At 38.0% G+C, this 24,951-nt stretch overlaps 1 protein-coding gene across 2 annotated transcripts in view; it reads left to right on the forward strand.

Moving 5' to 3' along the window:
- Positions 1 to 2: 2 nt before the first annotated feature.
- Positions 3 to 24,951, forward strand: part of PPAT (phosphoribosyl pyrophosphate amidotransferase) — a 42,474-nt gene continuing 17,525 nt past the window's right edge. Inside the window, exon 1 of one of the 2 annotated variants that reach the window (XM_001140991.7) lies at positions 3 to 373. In XM_001140991.7, the coding sequence (XP_001140991.1) occupies positions 246 to 373 (128 nt within the window). In that variant the 5' untranslated portion in view covers positions 3 to 245. Of the gene's footprint in view, positions 374 to 10,989; positions 11,130 to 24,951 lie in introns of those variants that run through there. The other variant, XM_009447854.5, reaches the window with a different exon arrangement.

Consider the following 24,951-nt stretch of genomic DNA (forward strand, 5'->3'; position numbering starts at 1 on the left):
CCCCTCAGCCGCGGGACCGCCCCTCCGCCCTCGCTCGTTGGTGGACTCGGAGGGGGAGGAGCAGGGCTGAGCTGGCCACGCCACCTAGGGACAGCGCGCGCCGCCGCAGTAGCTGGGGCCACCCTCGGGAAGGAAGCGCCTGTCGCGAGCGCGAGCTTCTGAGCTCGACGGGCCGAGCTGGCAGCTGGTTGGTGCTTACACCTTGGCCGCAGCGGCAGGTCCTTCCACGTGCTTTCGGCGGCGACATGGAGCTGGAGGAGTTGGGGATCCGAGAGGAATGTGGCGTGTTCGGGTGCATCGCCTCAGGAGAGTGGCCCACGCAGCTGGATGTACCGCATGTGATCACTCTGGGACTCGTGGGGCTGCAGCACCGGTGAGCAACAGGGTGGGGGTGGCGGGGGCGTGCGTCTCCATCTCTCGGAGCCGCTTCCCGCAGTCGGCGTTCTCATGAGCGCCCGAGAGCCCGGGAGGACCGACCTCTCCGACCTAAGCCAGTACCTGCCTGTGGCGTCGACCGGGTTGCCTAGGCGTGCACGAGGGGCACCTCGCTTCCATGAACTTTAGCCTGTCCTGCCCACCCTCCCAGCCACTTATGCCTTTTAGGGGCTCTCTCCCTCCCCGCCCCCCGGTCTGTGCACCCATCCAGAGGCTGGCCAGCTTGTAAACCGCCGGTTTGCTTGGTCTAGCTGGGTCAGGGCTCCTCCCCGACTGCATGCGGGTTCTAGTCTCCCGGAGCCTGTGGCTGCTCCTGTAATATATTGGCTAGTGTGGCGTGGCGGCCAGTCCAGGTCCTTCAACACCTAAAGGTTTTCGCGCGGGGCCTCCAACCACCACAAGCTTTTGTTTGCAAGGGCAGAGCTATTGAGCAGATTATGGGTTTGAAAGTAGTTATCGCTATGGGAACTTGAGGATGCTAGACTTCAGACCCAGGGAAAGATGACTAGTTGATGTTGAGAATGACTACTGGTAGTAGATCTCACATAAATTAAATGGAAATAAGCCAACCATAGGGAACAGTGCATCTGGAAAAGATTCATTGGTAGACGTCTTGCCTAATGAATGAAAACGTTGGTAATAACATGACAAAAATTAACTCCCTTCTTCAAAAGGGGGACAGGGGAGTAGTGTCTCTATGCCAAGATCCATACACTTGATTTTGAAAAATTGGGAGATCCTTTCGAGTTAAAAAAAAAATTACTTTGCTTCGGTGATCTTTCCTTTTCTTACTACCTGACTTAACTGGAAGTTGATATAAATTATTACACTAGGATAAGAAAAACAAACCTGGGTTTGATATTCTTACTGAAAGTATTACAGTTTCCATAAGGCAATACAGTAGTAACAACTTACACTACAGTTAAGGAACTTGGCAATAACACGTAACAGCAAAATGGGTGCAACACGTATAAACGCATTCCAAAAGATTAGCTTTTCCTCCACCAAACTTAAATTAGAAGTACTTTTTGCTGTTTTCATTGTCCCAGATACTTGAATTTCAGTTTCACATTTTGTGTGTTCCTTGTTTACTAAAGAGCTGAGAATGTGGGAAGCATCAAAAAGAATATTTTTAACTTGCGTAGCTCCAATCTTGGATAATTGTGGGTTGACCATAATAGATTTCTTGTTTTTTAAAAAAAAATTTATTGAGAAAATTAGTTACATAATCCAAGGAGAAAGTAAACTCTTGATTATGTGGTAGTTGTGAGCAACATTAGTTTGTAACATTCTTAGAAACTGGCCAGGCGCGGTGGCTCACGCCTGTAATCCCAGCACTTTGGGAGGCCCAGGCGGGCGGATCACGAGGTTAAGAGATCGAGACCATCCTGGCCAACATGGTGAAACCCCATCTCTGCTAAAAATATAATTAGCTGGGCGTGGTGATGCGCTCCTGTAGTCCTAGCTACTCCGGAGGCTGAGGCAGGAGAATCGCTTGAACCCGGGAGGCTTAGGTTCCAGAGAGCAGAGATGACGCCACTGCACTCCAGCCTGGGCGACAGAGCGAGACTCCGTCTCAAAAAAAAAAAAAAAAAGCAGTTGTTATTTTGGATACTCTGTCATGGGGGTGAGGGAGAATCTAGAGGTCTTTAGGGTTGCCTGGTGGTCTGTAGAAAATACGTATGAACTGTACTTCACTATATTTACTTTTTTTGCCAAAGTTATTCAAGAAATTTTCATCCCCCTTTCTCCTTCCCTTTAAATGTGTGCCTGAAGAAAAAGGGGCTTTTTTTTTTTTTAACTTACATGTTAGCACTGGTTGGAGTTTTAGTACCCAGTTTAGGAAAATACTTGGTATTCATGGTTATAGGTTTTTTTTTTCTTTTTTTTTTTTAGATGAATACCATTTGATTCCTGGTTACATATATCTGTTTTCTATAGTTGCTTTTCTGTGAAAGAATTGTAAGATTAAACAATACCAGATAAGGGCAATAATGATGTGATTATGTGGTTTTGAGGAACAAATGTATTACTGAAAAACAATTTAACATTTCTCGTGTGTAGGCATAGAATCATTAAGGTGCACAAAGAGGGCTGGTTCTCACCCATAATCAATTCAAAATTTTACATGAGCTAAAGTGCTCATCCTTTGGGAGGACTGATTATGCTTGGAGGAACAATGACACTCCCTTATGTCTTGGAAATACGAGTATCTGCTGCTCGAAACTGATAGATAAGAGCCAGAATAAAACTAAGAACTTTTTCTTTTAGTTTAGTTTTATAGATATATATAGATATATATATGTGCGTGTGTGTATATATATATGTGTGTGTGTATATATGTGTGTATATATGTGTGTGTATATATATGTATATGTGTGTATATATATGTGTATATATATGTGTGTGTATATATATGTGTATATATATGTGTGTGTATATATATGTGTGTATATATATGTGTGTATATATATGTGTGTATATATATATCGTACTCTGAGAAGTGGTGGTCTGTTGCAGAAAGCTCTGTTTTCACTTTCTCACCCTCATTCACTCACTGGTTAGTTTTAAAACAACTGCAAAAAGGTTTGATTGTGTTTTTTTCCTTTTTGATGAAGGAATTTATTTCTTATATATTATCTTCTTGATTTTTTTTTTTTGAGACAGAGTCTCGCTGTCTCCCAGGCTGGGGTGGAGTTCAGTGGCGCAGTCTCGGCTCACTGCAAGCTCCGCCTCCCGGGTTCACGCCATTCTCCTGCCCTCCCGAGTAGCTAGGACTACAGGCGCCCCCCACCACGCCCGGCTAATTTTTTGTATTTTTAGTAGAAACAGGGTTTCACCATGTTAGCCAGGATGGTCTCGATCTCCTGACCTCGTGATCTGCCCGCCTTGGCCTCCCCTTTTTTTTTTTTTTTTTTTTTGTGAGACAGGGTCTCACTCTGTCACCTAGGCTGGAGTGCAGTGGTATGATCTGGGCTCATTGCAACCTCCGTTTCCCAAGTTCAAGTGATTCTCGTACCTGTCTCCCGAGTAGCTGGGATTACAGGCGCCCGCCACCACACTCAGGTAATTTTTGTATTTTTAGCAGAGACGGGGTTTCACCATGTTGACCAGGCTGGTCTTGAACTCCTGGCCTCAAGTGATCCACCCTCTTCGGTCTCCCAAAGTGCTGAGATTACAGGCGTGAGCCACCATGCCTGGCCAACCTTATCTTTAAGAAGATGGAATCTAGAAGATGAGATTTCTATCACTTTTGCTTTGTATTTGGTCCAGTTTTTTGTCTTGGGTATAATGTAATCTGAAACATTTAGTCCTGGGGTTAACAGAATACCTGGAAGGTATATTAGCCATTTCATATAAAAATAAATAGAGTATCAATTAGTTAAGCCAGTCATGCACTGGATATTTAACCCAGATGGGTTCATCCAGATGTACTCCCCGTTTTTAGTAGTTCTGGCTATCTTCAGATTTATTCCGTAGCTCTGCTTTCTGTAGGGGAATTTTCACATGTCCTCTTAGCTGTAAACTGTGCATGCATGTGTGTGGGTGTGTTCATGCCTGATTTATATAATCACCAAATGCTGTTTTGGTCCTGAAAACATCATTTCAGTAGTTTGCAGAGTTCTGAACAAACCAGACACCCCTTCTTAGAATAAACATTTTCATCTTTAAAACACAGTCACATTTTATGGAGACTAGAATGGCCTGGACATATTTGAAGATTCCATAAAAGGAATTAGTAAATGTCTGTAGATTTATGCCATGAATCAGCTAATTAGCCTTTCCTTGATTAGTTAGGAGATAACCATGCCCTTCCATTCAGTGAATTATCACTTCTCATGGTTAGGAATTGAACCTTACAATGACAAACATTTTCATACTTCTAAAAATTTATAAGATTTACCTGATGAAGTTGGGTTTTCTGTCTGCAGAAACATTCTGTAGAATCTTTTGGTTCTGTTATTATGCTTTGAGGAAACTGATTTGTAATGATCTCAGGAGCACTTTTCTTAAGAGATTTAGACACTGGTTCTGCAAACAGAGTACAGAACATTACCACTGGAAAGGCACTTGTGAGAATGAGAGATGCACTCAGTCAGACTTATATGGATCTAGTTCCCAGTTAATCTTCATTTAGTTTTGTGGAGAACACAGGATTTGATTGTCAGAGAACTTACTTTGGGCTGCCAAATTAAGGCAGGGAATATCTTACTTAATTTTGATTTTCATATTTGACTGAAAATTATCAAATATGTAACATTCCTATAGTGTTTAACTTTTTACTCCCTTAATCTATAACCTTTATCTGAGTCAAGTAAATTTTGGTTTGAGGGAGTGACTTATTTTAAGTGTCCTTGCAAATTGTTCCAGTCTTTGATTTTAGTTATTTTATAATTCAGTGATTCTTGCTTTAAAATAAGTGTTTTCAATCCTTCCATTTATAACTTTTTTTTATTAGAACTTAGCTTTTTACATTAGTCTGAAGCAGAATTTACCTGCTCCCAAAAGTCTCCAAGTACCACTGCTTGGTCATTCTGGTCAATATTGGGAAGAGCTCCTTAACATACAAACTGAAATCTAGCCCCAGGTTTTCCAGTAACATCAGTTTAATCTTGGGCAAGTCTTCTAACTTCTGAGTCTGTTTCCTCATCTGTTGGCCTAGACTTATATATTGTAAGGTCTAATGTTCAAATTCAGTGGGTTCAGAATGATACTCTTGTGCGGTTAACCCTTAGCAGTTTAACCTGAAAGGAGAAACTGTTAAGGGTTAACCGTACAAGAGTTTTATCTGACTTGCATTTATATCCAGACATAGAAAAATACACTTTTCAGTTCACTTGAGATAAAAGGTTATAAGGGGAAGAGAAATTCTTGCTATTTGCTAATACTTTATTCAAAATGTATTTGTTGAGCAGAAGCTCAACAAATAGGAATAATGTACATCTAAGTATATTACTAAGGCACTGTGGTAGACACTGGGAATACTTTACCATACAGGGCAGATGTGGTCCCTGCCCTCGCAGAGACCTTATTGGTTCAGGAGCGTAGACTTCTCTATGCCTCAGTTTCCTCATCTGTACATTGGGTATAATAATAGCACCTACCTTATAGGATTGTGATTGGGACTAAATATGTTAATATATGTAAAGTGCTTAGAACAGTGCTTGGATATATGCATGCCCTATGACCCTGCCTTCCACTTCTGGGTATGTATTCAACAGAAATGCATACATATGTCCATTAAGAGACATGCAATTTTTCAAAAAAGCCCCAATCTGGAAACAGCTGAAATGTCCAACAGTGAAATAGATTTGAAAAAGTAATGGGATATACGTTTATTTATTAATTAAATATTGAGATGGGGGGTTTCACTATGTTGCCCAGACTGGTCTTGAACTCCTGAGTTCAAGTGATCCTCCTGCCTTGGCCTCCAAGGCAGTGCTGGAATTATAGACCTGAGCCACTGCACCTGGCTGGGATGTATATTTTTACAATGGACTATTCTACAGCAATAAAAAATAACAGACTACTGTTGTGAGTAAAGTCATGGGTGAATCTCATAAACAATGTTGAATGAAAGAAAAGTACATATAGTATGAATCCCAAACTATCTATGGTGATAGAAGTGAGAATAGTGATAATGTTTATGGGGGCGGAAGGATGATTAATGACTGGGAGGCTTTTAGGGTGCTAGTAAGTTTTATGTCCTGAATGGTGGATTTGGTGTGTCTACTTTGTAAAATTTTGTTTTACTCTTCAATTTTTTGTGTTAACTAAAAAACAATCTCATAAATTATAAATCTATAAGGCATTAAAGCTGGATTATTTTAGAGATCCAGAGAGATGCAGTGATTTGCTCTGTGTTGAGGAATTAGGGTCAAAGAGAGACTGGAACTCAGGTTTTCTTATTAGTCTTATGTGCATTTTCTTTCTTCTACATGCTATATTGCATTATATTATCTTTTCTGATGTCTGTGATGGGTCATTTTGGAATTACAGCTCCCATTATTAGGTTGGCTTCTGAGTTTGACTTTCAGACTTATTAAAATGTTATATTGATTATTGACTACCTTTGAAGAACTGTGGATTTTTTTCTTTTTACATCTGATAACAATAATTGCAACAATCACTGTAAAGTACAATTTAAAGGACCATGATAACCAAACAGTTACCTAACTCCGGGCAAGTTTTCATTTACTTTCAGTGTTACTCTCACTCTTTTTTCTTTCTTCTTCTTTTAAAATATAAACTCTAGCTCCTGCAGGAACTTTCACTCAATGAGCTATGAAATAAATTATTTCTCAGCATTCTCTGCTCTAATACAGTTCATAAACAATATATTTAGTCTAATTTATCAAGGACAGGAATAAATATCTCTGTTATCAGGAAAAAGCAACAAGTTGTTTCCACTGTGTGGAAGAACTTGTTATTTCTCTGGCTCTTACCATCTTCATGTGCTTTTCTCTTGAAGCTCAAAGTTCCTTGGCTTTTGTTGTGACCTTCAAATAATTCTTTAATAAAAACACAGGAAAAGAATCATTATGTGACATGATTTGAAACACATTAATGGTTTTCAAGCATTCAGGTATACTAAAATAAGAAAACTTAAGCAGGTGGACAAATAAAGAATGAGTTAAGAATTAGGAATATTTTGGTACAAGGTTTAGAAAAAAGTTGAAACTCTTGGCTTAAATTAGGTACCTATTTTTAATGATTTTTAAGGGTCATTTGAGCATACAATAGTGTAAGGATTTCATTTTTAAAGAGTTTTTCTCTTGCTAAATGAAAATGCAAAGAGGAATGTCTAGAATTTTTTTTGTTAATGTCAATTCCAAAGTTACCATGTCTCCATTTGGCAGTTCTGAGAGTTGGTTTTCTTAGGATGCAGTCAACTTCTTCATAAAATCTCATTTTTCTTGGAGGGTTGCCATTTTTTCTTTGTAAAATGCTATATTCATATTTTACATTTTTATATTTCATATGACATTGTTTCCGGTCTCTGTCTATCCCAAACTGCATTAATTAATCTTCTGGCAATTTCCTCAAATATTTTCTTGTTTCTTGTGGCCCCTTCAAGCATTCGCTTAATTTTTTCATCAGACCATATCAATGCTCTGACCTCACTATCACACCAGTATTTTCCAGCCTCTGTGTCACTCACTGTTATAATCTGTAAATGACTTTTAGCATCTTCTAAAGGATTACCTACAAATCAACATGATTTATAATTATTCAAACATAGATAAATCTTGTATTTGATTATCATTCACTTAAAGCAACTGTGATGGCATAAAGTACCAAGAATACAATAATAACTTCAATATGAGTCAAAAGAAATTTTGTGTCCATATTCAAACAGTATATTCTAAAAATTATAAGACAGACTGTTCTCATTATTAGTGAGAATAATTTAGCTGCTTTTCATCATAGGTGATCTTCACTGGATATTTGTGAATATGGAAAGTCCCAGTGTTTACTTAATTTCTTTTAGTGAGAAGTGGGCATAGACATTTTCCTTCTTTCTCTACTGTATTCTCTACCAACTCAGGTATAAGGAAGCATTTTAGGTAATACACAATAGCGATCTTCTCTGTTAGACTTCATATATCAAAATGACATTTAAAATTTACCAATTTAGACCCTGCAGTGGACCCAGTGTTATTTTGGGGTGATGATGTGCAGCAGGGGGTGACAGGGGGAAGGTGTACTCCACAATGCTTTCCAACAGTGAGTTCCTCTCATCTTAAATTCTCCTAGGTTTTAATTCTGAATAATTTTTCAGCCTTATGAATTTTTTTTTTTTTTTAAGAGACAGGGTCTCACTATGTTGCCGAGGCTGGCGTGGACCTCCTGAGCTCAAGCGATCCTCCTGCCTCAGCCTCCCAAGTAGCTGGCACTACAGGTGCCTACCACCATGCCTAGTGCCTCATGGAAATTTGAAAATGTGTTTAAATCGCTCTTGTTGGATATGATTTTTAAAAGATGGTGATAGAAATGTAAAATGGTGAAGTCATGGTGGAAAACAGGTAGTTCCTCAGAAACTTTCAGCATATGCCATATGACCAAGCAATTCCACTCCTACATATAAACCCAGAAGAACTGAAAACATGTTCACATAAAAACATATACCTGCTGTGGAAAAACAGTACTGCAGGTCCTAAAAAAATTAAACACAAATTACCATATGATCAACAATTTCGCTTCTGGGTATATACCCAAAAGAATTGAAAGCAGGGACTCAAGCAGATATTTATACATCCACATTCATAGCAGTTATTGATAATAGGCGAAAGGCAGAAACAACCCAGATGACCATCGATGGATGAATAAACAAAATGGCGTATCCATACAATGGAATATTAAAATGAAGGAAATTCTGATAAATGCTACAACATGGAGGAGCCCTAAAGATATTATAAGTGAAATAAGCCAGGCACAAATGGACGAATATTGTATGATTCCACTTATATGAGGTACCTAGAATAGTCAAATTCACAAAGATGGAAAGGAGAATAGTGGTCACTACAGGCTAAGGAGAGTTGGGATGGAGGAGTTATTGTTTAATGGCTACAGAAGTTTCAGTTTGGAATGATGAAAAAGCTCTGGAGATGGAGAGTGGTGATGTTTTCACAACAACGTGAATGTACTTATGGGTATAATGGTAAATATTTTATGTATATTTTACCAAAATGGGAAAAAAATTGTACCAGAATGTTCATAGCAACAGTATTCATAGGAGCCAGAAAATGGCAGTGACCCAAATGTCTGTCAATTGATAAGTGGGAAAACAAAATATGGTATATCTGTAAATTGGAATATTATTCAGCCATAAAAAGGAATGAAACACTGATATATGCTACAACGTGGATGAACCGTGAAACAAAAGAAGCCAGACACAAAAATGTATATTGGAGGGTACCACTCATGTCCAGAATAGGCAAATCCGTAGAAACAGAAAGTTGGTTAGTGATTGTCAGGGGTTACAGAGGTGTGGTCAAGCAGTTAAACTACTGATGGATATGGGGTTTCTTTCTTTTTTTTTGTGAGACAGAGTCTTGCTCAGTCGCCCAGGCTGGAGTGCAGTGGCGTGACCACGGCTCACTGCAACCTCCGCCTCCTGGGTTCAAGTGATTCTCCTGCCTCAGCCTCCCGAGTAGCTGAGACCACAGGTGCGCGGCCACCACGCCCAGCTAATTTTTGTATTTTTAGTAGAGATGGGGTTTCACCATGTTGGCCAGGATGGTCTTGATCTCTTGACCTCGTGTTCTGCCTGCCTTGGCCTCCCACAGTGTTGGGATTACAGGCGTTAGCCACCGTGCCTGGCAGATATGGGGTTTCTTTGTGGGGTGATCAAAGTGTTCTAAAATGGGATACTGGTGATTATTGTATAACTGTGGATATACTAAAAACCACAGTTATATGCTTTAGTTGGGTGAATTTGATTGTATGTAAATTACATCTCAGAAAAGTTGCTGAGGTTTGAGAATAGAAAAGTAAAGACAAGTCAAGTGTAGAGGTTAATGCAGTGATGTCTGTGGGAAGTTATAAAGGAACTAAGGAAACATGTACTGCATTGTACGGAGCTTCCAAATCTTCCTCTAAGCCAGAGTTTTTATGATGTGATTGATTAAGTCATTGGCTACAAGATGGAACTCAACCTCCAGCCACACTCTCCTTCATGGAGGTCACACTGGCACAAAGCTCCAACCCTCATCACATGGTCGGTCTTTTTCGGTGACTACCCCCTATCCTGAAGCTATCTGGGAACCCACCTAGAGTAGCCTCATTAACATAACAAAGATGCCTCTGTCTCTGGAAGTTCCAAAGGTTGTTGATGCTTTGTGCCAGGAACAGGAGACCAAAACTAGATATATTCTTTATTATGCCACAGCTTCTTAAAAGTTTATTAAAATATTACCAACAGTACAAATTAGAAAAATCATGACTTCATAATAAACAAGTTGCCTGTATTTAAGATTAGCAGCATACCTATGTCTGAGCTTTCTTTTTTCACATTTGTAAGTCTTCGGTTTTCTGAAGTTTTAGTAATCAGTTCTTCTCTATCTGGATGTACTATTGGATTAAAATGAAAAGTTCTCAGTATTGTGTTTCATATGACTAAAGTGCATTAATTTATGTAATAATTTTACTGCTAAGATTATACAAATTATAATGCATGTAAAATATACAAAAGTGTTTAAATATTCCAGGTTTAAGGAAAACTACTTCCAATTTCTTTCTTTTGGAAGAGATAAATGAATTAGAAGAAAACATAATTCTTAGCGTACCCTTTGAGATGGTAACAGTAGATTCCTTAATGCCCCCTGCTGGCCATCTCATTGTGAACTTTTTGAATTTTGGAAATATGTTTTGCTACAACCAAAAGAAAAATGGGCATTTCTAGGGTTATTCTTAGATGAACATTGAGGTATTTCACTTGTGATTTTTAGGCTGAAGATCAGCGTGACCTCCTCTAATAGGATATATTTTACTACCATGAAACTTCTATGCTTATTTAAGTATGCTTGACTCCACCCCTCTGACCTGAAATAGGTTTAACTGTGACTGTCCTATACCAGAAAGCAGCGGCTTGCGGGAATACATAGATAATAAGGCATTCCAGCTCATATAAATGGCAGCTGATATTGGAGCGGAATTAAGTCAATTTTGTTTCTCCTACTCAGAAGAGACAGGTAGGTGATAAGATTGTCAAACACAAATTTTCTCTTTTGACAGAGTCCTTTCTCCTTTGATAACTTCTTGATTCCTTTTATCCTCTCTCACTTATGCTTCAGACCAGGGAGAAAAATAAAATATGTTTTAGATCCAAAGATCTAGTTTATTCAATTTTCATGGGCCACTTCTTTTTACTTAACATAATAGGAATAGCCTGAGCAGTCTATGATTCTTCTCCGTGATTGATTTCCTTCATATTCCATTAGTCATTAATTTTTAAGTGATAATCTATCGGCATTAGCAAATTTTTCTTCCCTGAATGGAATCAAATTGAAACTTCTGTGTGAATCAGTCCTCTGCTGGTCTGAGCATGATAACCTAGCTACGGTTTCCAGTGCTGGCTATGCTTGAGAACCGTCTAAAAATACGGATGCCTGAACTGACTCCAACCTACTAGATCAAAATCTTCAGAAGTTCCAAATTGGGAACCACTCTAGATACTCAGAATCCAAGGGGTCTACAGCTGTAGCTGGATTTTCATTTGAAGTAAAGAAAAGCGTATGGCTTATAGCATACATTTAAGATAGGAAAGAGAATACTTTTGGGGGACTGGTTTTTTGGCCAGATATCAAAGTTAACAATATGGAGCTATTATTAATAATAGCAACTCCAATTTCAAAAATTCATCAGTGAAATATAAAAAATAAAAATGAAGTGACCTCTGTTTTTACATGTAAATACCCATCACTTTGTTGTTGTTTTAAAGAAAGACTATTTCATGTGAATTTTTTTCCCTGAAGATAAATAATCCATATTTTTATACCTCAATACTACGTTCTATTACATTCTTCCTAAGAGCGGAGTGGCAATTTGTGAATCAGTAGGTATATATTGCAGGTGTACCTAAAATCCTTGCCTGTTTAAGTTTTTTTCTTACGTATTTAGCTGCTGAGATCCTTGTGGGTTTATATCTTTGCTTTGAATTTTCATGTGACAGTTTAAAATAATATAATTTCTAGGATGACTATGCATTTGTCCTGTTTCACATTTTCTAAATATATTCCAAATATTTCATATTTGGCATGCAAACATGCCAAACAAACAAAAAAAAAACTTGTACTTTTGACTTAATCTTTTTCTTCTACATGTAAAAAATTATCTTGAGGTTGTACTTAAGTAAGTTTTCCAGAGGACTAACAAGCTAAAATCTTCTGAATACTAAAGCTCTTAACTTTTTAGATGGAAATCTTTTTTCCTTATTAACCAATGCAGTAATCTGATTTTCTTATTTTTTAAAATTTTATTTTTTATTTTTAGAGATGGGTTCTTGCTGTGTTGCCCAGGCTGGATTCAAACTCCTGGGCTTAAGTGATGCTTCAATCTTAGCATCCCAAGAAGCTGGGATTATAGGCATGTGCCAACTGCACCTGGCATAATTTGATTTTTAACTCTTAATGACAAAGGCCATAGCTGTGATGCCTATGGAAACCTAAGAATCTGTCCTATCTGATAAACCAGAGAAATAAGTTTGCCAGGAGTATAGGAAATTTGATTAACTAAATTAACATTGAGCTTTACACTTTGTGAAGTTATATGAAGCTTTGGACTGATAGACTAGGTACAAGGTCTTTTTAACAGATAAACTTCAGCTTGGGGGCTTGGTGATCTCCTCCTCCCCAGTTTTGGTTTGTGTAGAAGAGGCAAACTATCAGGTTAGCAAGCACAAAATCTCACCTCCAAACCCTTAGTGCCCTATACCAGAGGGTAATGATTCTCAAACTTGCTTGCATCATTATAACCTGGAAGACTTGTTAAAACAGATTGCTAGGCCCCAACACCAGAGTTTCTGATTCTGGATGGGGCCCAAGAATTTGCATTTTGAGTAAGTTGTCAGTTAATGCTGATGCTGCTACACTTGGAGAAAAACAGCGATGGGGAACATTGCTTCCATTAATTATTTCCACCTTTCATTTATGTGTTTTGAGTTATGATCCAACAGTACTTCATATAATGTTATAACATAATTTCTTAGGTATGGTAGCGTCTATTAATATATAGATATAAAATCTAAAACCCATTATGAGGGCACCACTCTCATGACCTCATCTAAAGCTAGTTATCATTCAAAGGCCCTGTCTCCAAATACATCACATTGGGAGTTAAGGCTTCAATATATGAATATTGGTGGGAGGAACACAGTTCAGGCCATAGCAGTGTCTTGTAATAGCATTTTATGTATATACCTTGTCACATACACACACACACACACAAAAACCAGAATATTATTTTATGTGTGTCAAGACCTTGTTTTTTATCTGTATCTCCTATGTCTTCTGACTTATTACTGACTAAATCATCTTCAGCTACATCTCCAGCAATGAATGTATGAACATAAGGGGATATATATTGGCTTTTTAAATTTACTTCAGGATCGTGTTTTATTTATTTAGATTATTTATTTGTTTTTGAGGCAGAGTCTCACTCTGTTGCTCAGGCTGTGGTTCAGTGGTACGATTTTGGCTTACTGCAACCTCTGCCTCCCAGGTTCCAAGGATTCTCATTCCTCAGCCTCCCGAGTAGCTGGGATTACAGGCATGTGCCACCACACCTAGCTAATTTTTTGTGTATTTTTTAGTAGAGATGGGGTTTCACCATGTTGGCCAGGCTGGTCTCAAACTCCTGCCTCAAGTGATCCACCCACCTTGGCTTCCCAAAGTGCTGGGATTAGAGGCATGAGCCACAACGCCTGGCCCAGAATTGTGTTTTAAACTCTAATGTAGTATTTTCCTTTTTAAAGGGACCCTAATATTAAATATGATTAGTTAGATTCCCTACCCTTAAGCATCTTTTTGTCACTATAGATATTGGGTATGTATCTGAGTCTCTAACTAAGTCTTCTGACATAACTAATGGAATCATCTTTAGCTGCATCTCCAGCAATGACTGTATGAAGATATCATGCCACTGCTGTTGGGCTGCTTTATCTGTAGTCATCTAACTGGGGGAGATGTATAGTTCTCTAGCATACCAGTTTCTTTCTTGTCCACCAGCGAAATATTTTGAGATTTCTCACCAGCATTTCCAGTCTTAACTGTCTGTGGTTCCCCTCTCTTCCCTAGACGCAGACTGTCTTACAACTGGGACTCATCATTTAAGCCAGATAATAAAATCTGGAGACACTGTGGTTAGTAGAGGTCTTTAAGACCATCTTGTCCACACCCCCCAATTTTGGAGTTAGGTCTACAGCAGCGGTCTCCAACCTTTTGGCACCAGGGACTGGTTTCATGGAAGACAATTTTTCCATGGACCAGGGGGTGAGGGGGCCATGGTTTTGGGAGGATTCAAGTGCATTACATTTATTGTGCACTTTATTTCTATTATTATTACGTTGTAATATATAATGAAATAATTAAACAACTCACCATAATCTAGAATCAGTGGGAGCCCTGAGCTTGTTTTCCTGCAACTACGTGGTCCCATCTGGGAGTGATGGGAGACAATGACAGATCATCAGGCATTAGATTCTCATAAGGAGCACACAACCTAGATCCCTTGCCTGCACAGTTCACAACAGTCTTCGTGCTCCAGTGTTCTAATCTAATGTGAGAATCTAATGTTGCCGTTGATCTGACAGGAGTCGCGGAGCTCAGGTCATAATGTGCATGATGGGGAGTGTCTGTAAATACAGATGGAGCTTGGCTCGCCCACCACTCACCTCCTGCTGTGCAACCCAGTTCGTAACAGGCCATGGACCAGTAAGGGTCCAGGTGTTGGGGACCCCTGGTCTAGAGGAGACACTTGGTTACTTCAAGGTTCCACAGAGCCTTACAACTTTGATTTCCTGAATCCTGGTCTAGAACTCATTCAGTTTATTTCATGCTATCATGTCTTAGTGTGTATGTACTGTATCTCAATCCTTTGGTTTAAATATACTTTAAAGACATTTATGATGGGTCTCAGAGAAATGTACTACTTCTAAGAAAGTCTCATGTATTTTATATTTTTCTAAGTTCTTCAATGCCCTTTTTCTGTTCTACTCAATTTTACCACAATTAGTATGAAAATTTCCTTTAACTTCTGCCATCTGGGGTTGCATATTTGCTTTATTAAAATTGATCTATTTTAAACTTTATTCTGGGAATCCAGTTTTATTTCCTCCTTTTTGTATAACTGTACTGTTTCTATTCTGGGGAAGATCAAATGTATACTAAATCTGTTTCATAATAAATTCAGCTAGCTTGTCAAATAGCATGTAATGAAACCTATTTAACTTACATATATAATATTCCTCTTATGGTACTGAACATTCTCAATACAGGTTGAGCATCCCTAACATGAAATCTGAAATGCTACAAAATTTGAAACTTTTTGAGCACCAACATGATGCTACATGTGGAAAATTATACACTTGACCTCATGTGATGGGTATAGTCAAAACTTTGTTTCATGCACAAAATTATTAAGGATATTGCATAAAATTAGCTTTAAGCTATATGTATGAAACACATATGAATTTCATATTTGGACTTGGCTCCCCTTTCTAAGATACCTCACTATGTATATGCAAATACTCTAAAATCTGAAAAAGTATGTAAATCTAAAACACTTCTGATCCCAGGCATTTTGGAAAAGGGATCCTTGAACCTGTGTGATGTAACATGATGTTAAGATTATTTTTCTTCACCTTCCTACCTGTCTGGTCCTCTCCCATTTTTACGTTGGCACATTCTGTGACATGTTCTCCATCTTGGGATTCCTGGTCTCGTGATTTTTCTGTTTTATTGGGTCCCAGAATAGCATCCAACTCAGTAAAAAATTTCATACTCTTAGTCATGCCTAGATCTTGAGCTGTTCTTACGATCTTGTATTCATGTTTTAGGTTTTTGTATTTTGTTCTGCACTGTTTCCAGTCTCTGTCTATTCCAAATTTCTGAAGCTTGGCTGCAATTTGTTGAAATATCCTCTTATTTCTCACTGTTCCCTCTAGTTGTCGTTGTATGCTTTTATCAGACCAGATGTCTATTAGAGCCCTGACTTCTGGCACAGTCCAGTGCTTTCCTCCTTCATTTGCTACAGTTGGGATAAAAGTTGTATTATTAGAGGGTTCCAATACTGACGTAGAGATACCTGCATTAGGTAGAGAGGTAAAAGATATATGCATTATATACATCAGACAAGGTAAATAATTGGATGCAACATTATTAAAGAAAGCAGTTTCCTCCATAGGAGATGGAGTAACAAATCATAGCTTAGCTTTTCTCTTAAACAGTGGGGAAACAAAATACAGAACCTAAATCTGTCCATTATTATGCCGGTTACTGGCTTTAATAAAGTTGTGTTTTTTAAGTCATATTTTGATCATCTTTCCTGTATACCTTTTTTTTCTCTTCCATACCACTCCTTTAGTATGTAGGGTGTATGTCAGTGTATAGTGGAAGTTCAATATATAAATGTGTAGCATTTACTATAGAAAACAGTAATTAAGAAAATGGCTCATTGTAGATAATTTGTTTTGAAATAGGATAGGTACAAACAATTTAACTCCTTTCTTTTTTCTTTATCTTACGATTTCCTTTGGCTATATATCAGTCTACTGGGAAGCATTTAAAAACCACCACTCTGGTACCTGCCTCATCTCTCATCCCCAGATTGTGAATCTAATGTGTAGTCAGGGTTGAGAACTGAGGCTACTCATAAGCTGAGGGCTTGGAAGAGTCACACAGAACAATCAGTGCTTACGCCTTGCGAAAATTACAGAAAGACTAAAGCCATTTTAAATGAAGTATTTTCTTTTAATGGTAGGGAAATGTGTCAGAAATTTCATAATGCCTTGTTCCTAGGCAGTATGTCTCCACTTAGTTATAAATCCTTTAATATGCCATGGTGCGTATTAGGTCTCTAGAACAGTTTTATACTTCATTTACATTACTGACAGTACTTGACTTTATATTGGTTATTTTGACAACCATATTATCTTGTGTTTTTCTCAGATTTCATTTTCATAAAAGAAGTAGGTTCATTTTCTGAATTATAAACTTACAAGCACATTAACTTTGGTCTTTGTGTTTTTTTTGAGACAGGGTTTCAAATTGGATGTAATATTATTAAAGAAAGGAATTTTTGGCTGGGCATGGTGGCTCAGGCCTGTAATCCCAGTACTTTGGGGTGCCAAGGCAGGTGGATTGCCTGAGCTCAGGAGTTGGAGACCAGCCTCCCAACAGGGCAAAACCTGTATCTACAAAAAAATGCAAAAATTAGCCAGGCTTGGTGGCATGTGCCTGTGGTCTCAGGTATTTGGGAGGCTGAGGTGGGAGGATTGCTTGAGTCGGGGAGGTGGAGGTTGCAATGGGCCGAGAATACACCACTGCACTCCAGCTTGGGCGAAAGAGTGAGACCCTGTCTCAAAATAAGATAAAATAAAATAAAATAAATTTTTTAAAAAAGAAATTAATTTTCTTTCACCAAGCTAGAGTGTAGTGGAGAGATCACTGCTCATTGCAGCCTGAACCTCCCAGGTTCAAGTGAGCCTCCAGAGTAGCTGGGACCACAGGCACACGCTACCATGCATGACATTAACATTTTGTTTGCATTAAAAATAATCTTCAGCCAGGTGCGGTGGCTCACGCCTGTAATCCCAGCACTTTGGGTGGCCAAGGTAGGAGGATCACAAGGTCAGGAGATCAAGACCATCCTGGCCAACGTGGTGAAACCCTGTATTTACTGAAAATATAAAAATTAGCTGGGTGTTGTGGTGCACACCTGTAATCCCAGCTACTCAGGAGGCTGAGGCAGGAGAATCGCTTGAACCTGGGAGGCAGGATTGCAGTGAGCCGAGATTGCACCACTGCACTCTAGCCTGGCAACAGAGCAATACTCTGTCTCAAAAAAACAAAAACAAAACCAAAACCAAATCTTCAAATTATACCGAAGATTAATCATAATTTATTTTGTTTCTTTCTTTTTCTTTTCGTAGACTCTGTTGCACAGGCTGGAGTGTGTAGCACAGTCATGGCTCACTGCAGCCTTGAACCCCTGGGCTCAAGTGAGCCTTCCTGCCTCAGCCTCACAAGTAGCTGGGACTACAGGCATGAGCCACTGACTGCACCTGGACTATTTTTAATAATTTTTTTAGGCATGGGGTCTCACTATGTTGCCCAGACTAGTCTTGAACTCCTGGTCTCAAGTGATCCCGCACCTTGGCCTCCCAAAATACTGGGGTTACAGGTGTGAGTCACTGTGCCTGGCCATAATTTAAAATTAAATATTACAATTAATGGTTCAGTAATAATTGAGTTTAGGTTTTGGCCCCTATCATACAAATGATATTACAATTAATAACTTTTATCAGGTTCATGAGTTTTAAGTCATTAAAAAAACTTTATAGCATTTGTTTGAGATATTTTATGGTGTATTTAATGTCTTTGCTTTGAAATGCTTTTCAGAATTTTTTTTCTTATTTAGGTTACAAATATTTAATGTCTTTGTAATGCTTTTTCAGAATTTTTTTTCTTATTTGGGTTACAAATAAGTTTTTCTATTATGTAAGTTAGAAGTAAGGTTTTTGCTTCTAGCTTCAATAAGAAATTAGAAGCGGCCGGGTGCAGTGGCTCACGCCTGTAATCCCAGCAATTTGGGAGGCCGAGGCGGGTGGATCACCAGAGGTCGAGAGTTCTAGATCAGCCTGGCTAACATGGTGAAACCCTGTCTCTACTAAATATACAAAATTAGCTGGGCGTGATGGTGCGCTCCTGTAATCCCAGCTAGTCGGGAGGCTGAGGCAGGAGAATTGCTTGAACCCCAGAGGCAGAGGTTACAGTGAGCTGGGATCATGACACTGCACTCCAGCCTGGGCAACAGAGTGAGACTAGAAAAGAAAAGAAAAACAGAAGCAAAGAAGGATTTACACTGAATTTAATTCACTGGGTGATTCAAATTATCCTTGACCTGGTTGTGGCTCTGATGTTTACTTTCAGATGTAAAATTCTGTTTGTCTTAATTCCTTGCCTCAACACTAAAGTGATCATGTTCATTACTATGAGTAAGTTTAGCCATCAGATTTCTTATAATATTTAAAGAGTAAAGTTCGGAAATTAGAGAACCAACATTTCTAGGAAACTTAAATTTCGTAAGGAAATCATTTGCTTTAGAAATAATTTTTTTCAGTATAGGTTGGCAAAAAGGGAAACATAAATCAATTCTGAGTGTTTCTTCCAGGAAAAATTGTCAATTTTCTCAGATTAGGAACCAGTCTTTCCGTTTGAAATTAGATCAGTTTCATTCTGTCCCATCCATTATACTATACCTAGTTCCATTGGTCTGACATGAGAAACCAGAAGTAAAGGATTTCCTGAGACGTCTTCCTTATCTACTGATGCAATTGACATTTTACCTGTAAATATAACAGAATTCCTTTTAGAAACAATATGACTGATAATTCTAATAGCTTTAGTTAAATGTGGTCATATTCTTGAAAATAGATTTGTGATAGACATTTTGTAATAAAGTTGTATAATATAGTTTAAATATTTGTATATTTAAAGAGAAATCTAATTTTTTCCATCCCATTGACATGGTCCATTTTGAAGTTCTGCTAGAATTGTTTGATAATTTTTTAAGTTTTTAGAAATGATTGTAGTTAGTTTTCAAGTTAAATTACTTTTTTTTTTTTTTTGAGACAGAGTCTTACTCTGTCGCCCAGGCTGGAGTGCAGTGGCGTGATCTCGGCTCACTGCAACCTCTGCCTCCCGGGTTCAAGCAATTCTCCTGCCTCAGCCTTATGAGTAGCTGGGATTACAGGCATCTGCCACCATACCCGGCTAATTTTTGGATTTTTAGTATACACGAGGTTTCACCATGTTGGCCAGGCTGGTCTCGAGCTCCTAACCTCAGGTGATCCTCGGCCTCCCAAAGTGCTGGGATTACAGGTGTGAGCCACTGTGCCCAGCCTTACAATTTTAAAATGTGGTGTTTTATTTATAATTGTAACTTGGGTGCTCTAACAGAGTAGGCATTTGCTAAATAATACCAGTAATGTAAAAGAGTAGGTCCTGCAATGAGATAGCTAATTAGAAAATGCTGTTTTTTTGGCATGTATGATCAAATAGCTTAGAGTTTTTAAGTATCTTATATAATTTATTGATTGATACATACTAAAGTTTCCAGAAGTTAAATTATGTTTAAATGGACTAAGGAATATGTCATTTAAAAGAACCATGCCAACCATAAAAATTGAATTCCTCCTTTGATTTCCTTGTTTTATGGTTTGGATGCTTTTATATAGGCTTTCATAAAATGAGGCATAGGCTACTTTTTAAAGTGATCAAATGAGGAGGATGAAGTACATCTTAGAAAGGAATGCAATTTACATGATTTTTAACTCAATTGACACATGAAGATGAATTATAATTACATGAAATTGCAGACTAATTGGGAGGCGGATAAGTATCTTTTGATTGCTCTTTGTAATGTCTCAATTAAAAATTTACTCATCTCATTAATCATTTCATTGCCAAATGTTTTTCCACTTCTATTTTATTGAGTAACAAAAGTAGCATTGTATTTTACATTAATATATCAACTTTTAGGTGTGATTTTAATGGCATAAATATTCATTTTAAATCATGATTCACCATTATGTTTACAGGCATTCCCATTGAAGAAAAAGAAAAGATATGCTCTTTATCATCTTAAAAACTCTATTAGGGTTTCTATGTTAAAATAGGAAAACAAATGAAAAATAAACATAAGTACAAAAGCACATCACTGCTTTCAGATGGCACAGTTGTATTTTTATAAACTCTCAAGGTAAAAATTGTCAAAAATTTTAAATCAGGTTTTATAATTGCTTTAGGCTAAAATGTTGTCGAGGAATGTTTTAGATTTGGTTGAAAACAGGGAAAATAAAAATCTGGAGTTATGTAAGAATTACCTTTAGAGAAACAGGGCCCAGGTTATTTAACACCTGAGCTTGAGTATGAGAGCAGTAAATAAAGGCAGGGTTTCTATTCTATTACCTGGTTTAGAGTCTAGATTTACCTCCATAGAAAAGAGTCTGGACCAAACATACAGATGATAGTGAAACAGAAAAGCTCTCTCTCCAACCTCTTCAGATAATTTTTTCTTAAGTTGCTCATTCCACAGCATGAATCCTAAAACTGTAGGCAGAGGCTCTGGGGATTTTAAAGTGAAAGTCTTAAATCATTACTTGCGATACATTTGTATAAAATAAGAGGAGTGAAATAGAGGGGAAATTGACCACTGAAGGAATGTGGTTTGGCAGCCATAGGCCAAAGGAATTCTGAGGCTGAGGATGATGAGATTTAGCAGAAGATGAAGCCTCTTAGAGTTGGTCAAAAGTGTATTTGGGTCTTTTGCCATGGCTCTGGTCCTGGCTACTTGCTGCCTAACAAGTGGCCTATCCTTACCACTTGCATGAGGTTGATCCCAACAGTGGAAAAGGCACTTTCATTTTCTTCCCTTCTTCCGTGTATCACACACCAATAAAAATTCTGCTGGTTCCACCATAGGAAAAACCAGAAAACATTACATAATGAATCAAACCTGGTGCAAGGAGGGCTTCCTAAGCCCTAGGGAGAAAACTTTGATTACCTTAAAAATTTTTGGATTCTGCAGATCAAATAAATCATAAGGCAAGAAAATCATGCAAATTTCTAAGACCCCAATTGACACGAAAGGTCAGTTTGTAAAATTGTATAGAAAAGTGTTCTACCTTACTGGTAATTAAACAAATGCAAATTAAAAGTTACCAATTTGTATATCATTATAGGCCATTGTTTCTTAAATTAGCCTAAGTCATTAATTATTTATTTAATTTATTTATTTTGAGATAGAGTTTTACTCTTGTCGCCCAGGCTGGAGTGCAGTGGTGTGATCTTGGCTCACTGCAACTTCTGCCTCCTGGGTTCAAGCGATTCTCCTGTCTCAGCCTCCCAAGTAGCTGGGATTACAGGTGCCCACCACCAAGCCCAGCAAATTTTTTGTATTTTTAGTAGAGACGGGGTTTCACCATGTTGGTCAGGCTGGTCTTGAACTCCTGACCTCAGGTGATCCACCTGCCTCAACCTCCCAAAGTGCTGGGATTACAGGCATTAGCCACCATGCCTGGCCTAAATCATTATTTACTTATCAAATTTGGAAAGTCCCTTCTTCCCATTAATACTCCATAATTTTGCATGACAGTGATTCTACAGAAGGGACGCTATCATGGCTAGTGAAGTACGGTTATTTTGGAAAGCAGTTGTTTTAGAAATAATGTTTCAAAGTAATGGCCAGACATGGTGCCTCAGGCCTGTAATGCCAGCACTTTGGGAGGCCAAGGTGGGCAGATCACTTGAGGACAGGACTTCGAGACCAGCCTGGTCAACATGATGAAACCCTGTCTCTCCTAATACAAAAACTAGCTGGGCATGGTGGCGTTGCGCCTCTAATCCCAGCTCAGGAGGCTGAGGCAGGAGAATCGCTTGAACCTGGGAAGCAGAGGTTGTGAGCTGAGATTGCACCACTGCACTCCAGCCTGGGTGACAGAGTGAGACTCTGTCTTAAACAAAACAAAACCAAAAACCAAAAACAAGACAAAAACAACAACAACAAAAAACCAAAGTAATTATATCCTCCTGAATCAGTATTAGGACTTGTGTCTTAAAGTAATAATACTAAAAATGGACAAAAGGTATTCATTGCAGTATCATTTGCATGGGGGTGGTGAAGACCCACACTCAGTTAAATATTATGGAACCATTAATTGTAATATTTAATTTTAGATCATGATTAATCTTGGGTATAATTTAAAGATTATTTTTAATGCAACCAAAATGTTAATGTGCTTATAATTTTATAATTTAAAAATGTAAAGAACAACTAGTGGTATTGTGGAAAGTATATGGGAAGAGGGTGAAAACTAGGGAGCCCGGTAAAGAGGTTACATTAATATTCCATATGAGACATGATGAAGTTCTGGTTAGTTATAATGAGAATAGAGCAGAGAGAAAATGTTATGCAGTATGTCAGCAGATTTTTTAAAGACTTAGTGACTGACCAAAAATCAAGGATATCTCAAATGTTTCTGTATAAGTGATTGGAAATATAGTGATGCTAAGGTGGAAGCAATTTGTAGGAGGATCAAATTCAGGCTAGATGTGGTGGATCGTGCCTCACTTCGGGAAGCCGAAGCAGGAGAATCTCTTGAGCCCAGGAGTTCAAGACCAGCCAGGGCAACATGGTGGGAAACCCATCCCACAAAAAATTAGCCGGGCATGGTGGCTCACACCCCATAGTCCCAGCTATTCAGGAGGCTGAGTTGGGAGGATCATTTGAGTCCTGGAAGTTGAGGCAGCAATGAGCCAAGATCACACCACTGCACTTCAGCTTGGGTGACAGGAGTGAAACCCTCTCTCAAAAAAAAAAAAAAAAAAAAAAGTGATGGGAGAATAGAGAGTTTGATTTTGGAATTGGGAGTTTGAGGTAACTAAACGTGCATAGTTATGTTGTAAGGATAGTCCCTCTGTTTATGAGTGAAAACGAAGGAGTTTGGAGCCAAGGGAGTACCTGAAAGTGCTGAAGATCCCTTTAAGAAGTAGAGATATTGGCACCCACATCTTCATCAGACCAACTCCTGGTTAAAATCGGGGACTTTCAGAAGCTAAGTGATTTACTTATTTATTAATCAATATTTAAAGCACTTAAATAATGAAGAGTCGAAGGTGTTTAATTGAATAAAATAATGTGATTGCTGTTTAATATGGTAATAACTGCAAAGCTTTCTCAGAATTTGGTGTCATCTCAGAAATGGAAAGAATGCAGGCAGGGTGGATTCTTCTTTTAATGAAATGATTTGTTACTGAGCTGTAAACATGAAAATTAGCTAACTTAAGTTAACCAGTTGTAATCTTTGTCCTCTTAACCCCATTCACATTTGGTACTTTTATTAAACTATTTACTGTTTTCTCTCAGGTGTTAAATTTATTTGCAGTTCTGTCCTTTTTGAGGCTTCGCATTACTAAACGCATATAACTTAGTGCTTTGCCCATGGTACACACAGATAGTGGGTATTACAGATTTTTGAATAATTCTGCTCTTGAAATAGCATCTATAAGATTTAGACTATGGTAGACATCTCATTACTGTCATTGATTTCCCTCCCTTTGCCTACTAATGCTTCCACAGACAATGAGTAGATTCTATGTAAATAGTGTTGGGTTTAACAACACAGCACGTCAAGAAACCCCTGTAAATCACTTAGTCTCAGATCATTTAATGTACTAAATCTTCATTATACTTCATTGTTAAAATGGAGCTGTTCTTCATTGTTAAAATGGAGCTGTTCTTGTAAACAAGTAATGAAATAGTGTAGAACAGTTATTTTAAATGTGCTTTTATTTATAAATTTAGGAAAACGCAAATTAAATAAAGGAGAAAGTTCTTGTTTGGAGCTGTGGAAAAACATCAGTTGAGCAATGTTTTTGATATTTTTCCCCTTATTTACCACTCTTATAAAATTAAAACTTAAACTATTTTTAGAACTCAATCCATATTTCAAAAACATATCACATGCAGTTGGCACTAGCAGTCAGTGCCATTGTAATGTGCTTTTTCTGTATTTTACAGATTTTTTTAAAGTGGTAATATTTAACCTCTTTTTAAAAAAATTCTTAACCTTGTGCAAAATAGCATAATAAATTGGTTATTTTTCCACAGTCTTGATATTTCAGTCTATATTTATCATATGGCCACAGAAGTCCTGAACTTTTACAGTTCATAAAACTGTAAAACAAAAGAAAAACAAGAGTACTTTTCTTTTTTTTTTTTTTTTTTTTTTTACCT

This window comes from Pan troglodytes, chromosome 3 (genome assembly GCF_028858775.2).
Source record: "Pan troglodytes isolate AG18354 chromosome 3, NHGRI_mPanTro3-v2.0_pri, whole genome shotgun sequence".
In the NCBI taxonomy this organism is placed as follows: Eukaryota; Metazoa; Chordata; class Mammalia; order Primates; family Hominidae; genus Pan; species Pan troglodytes.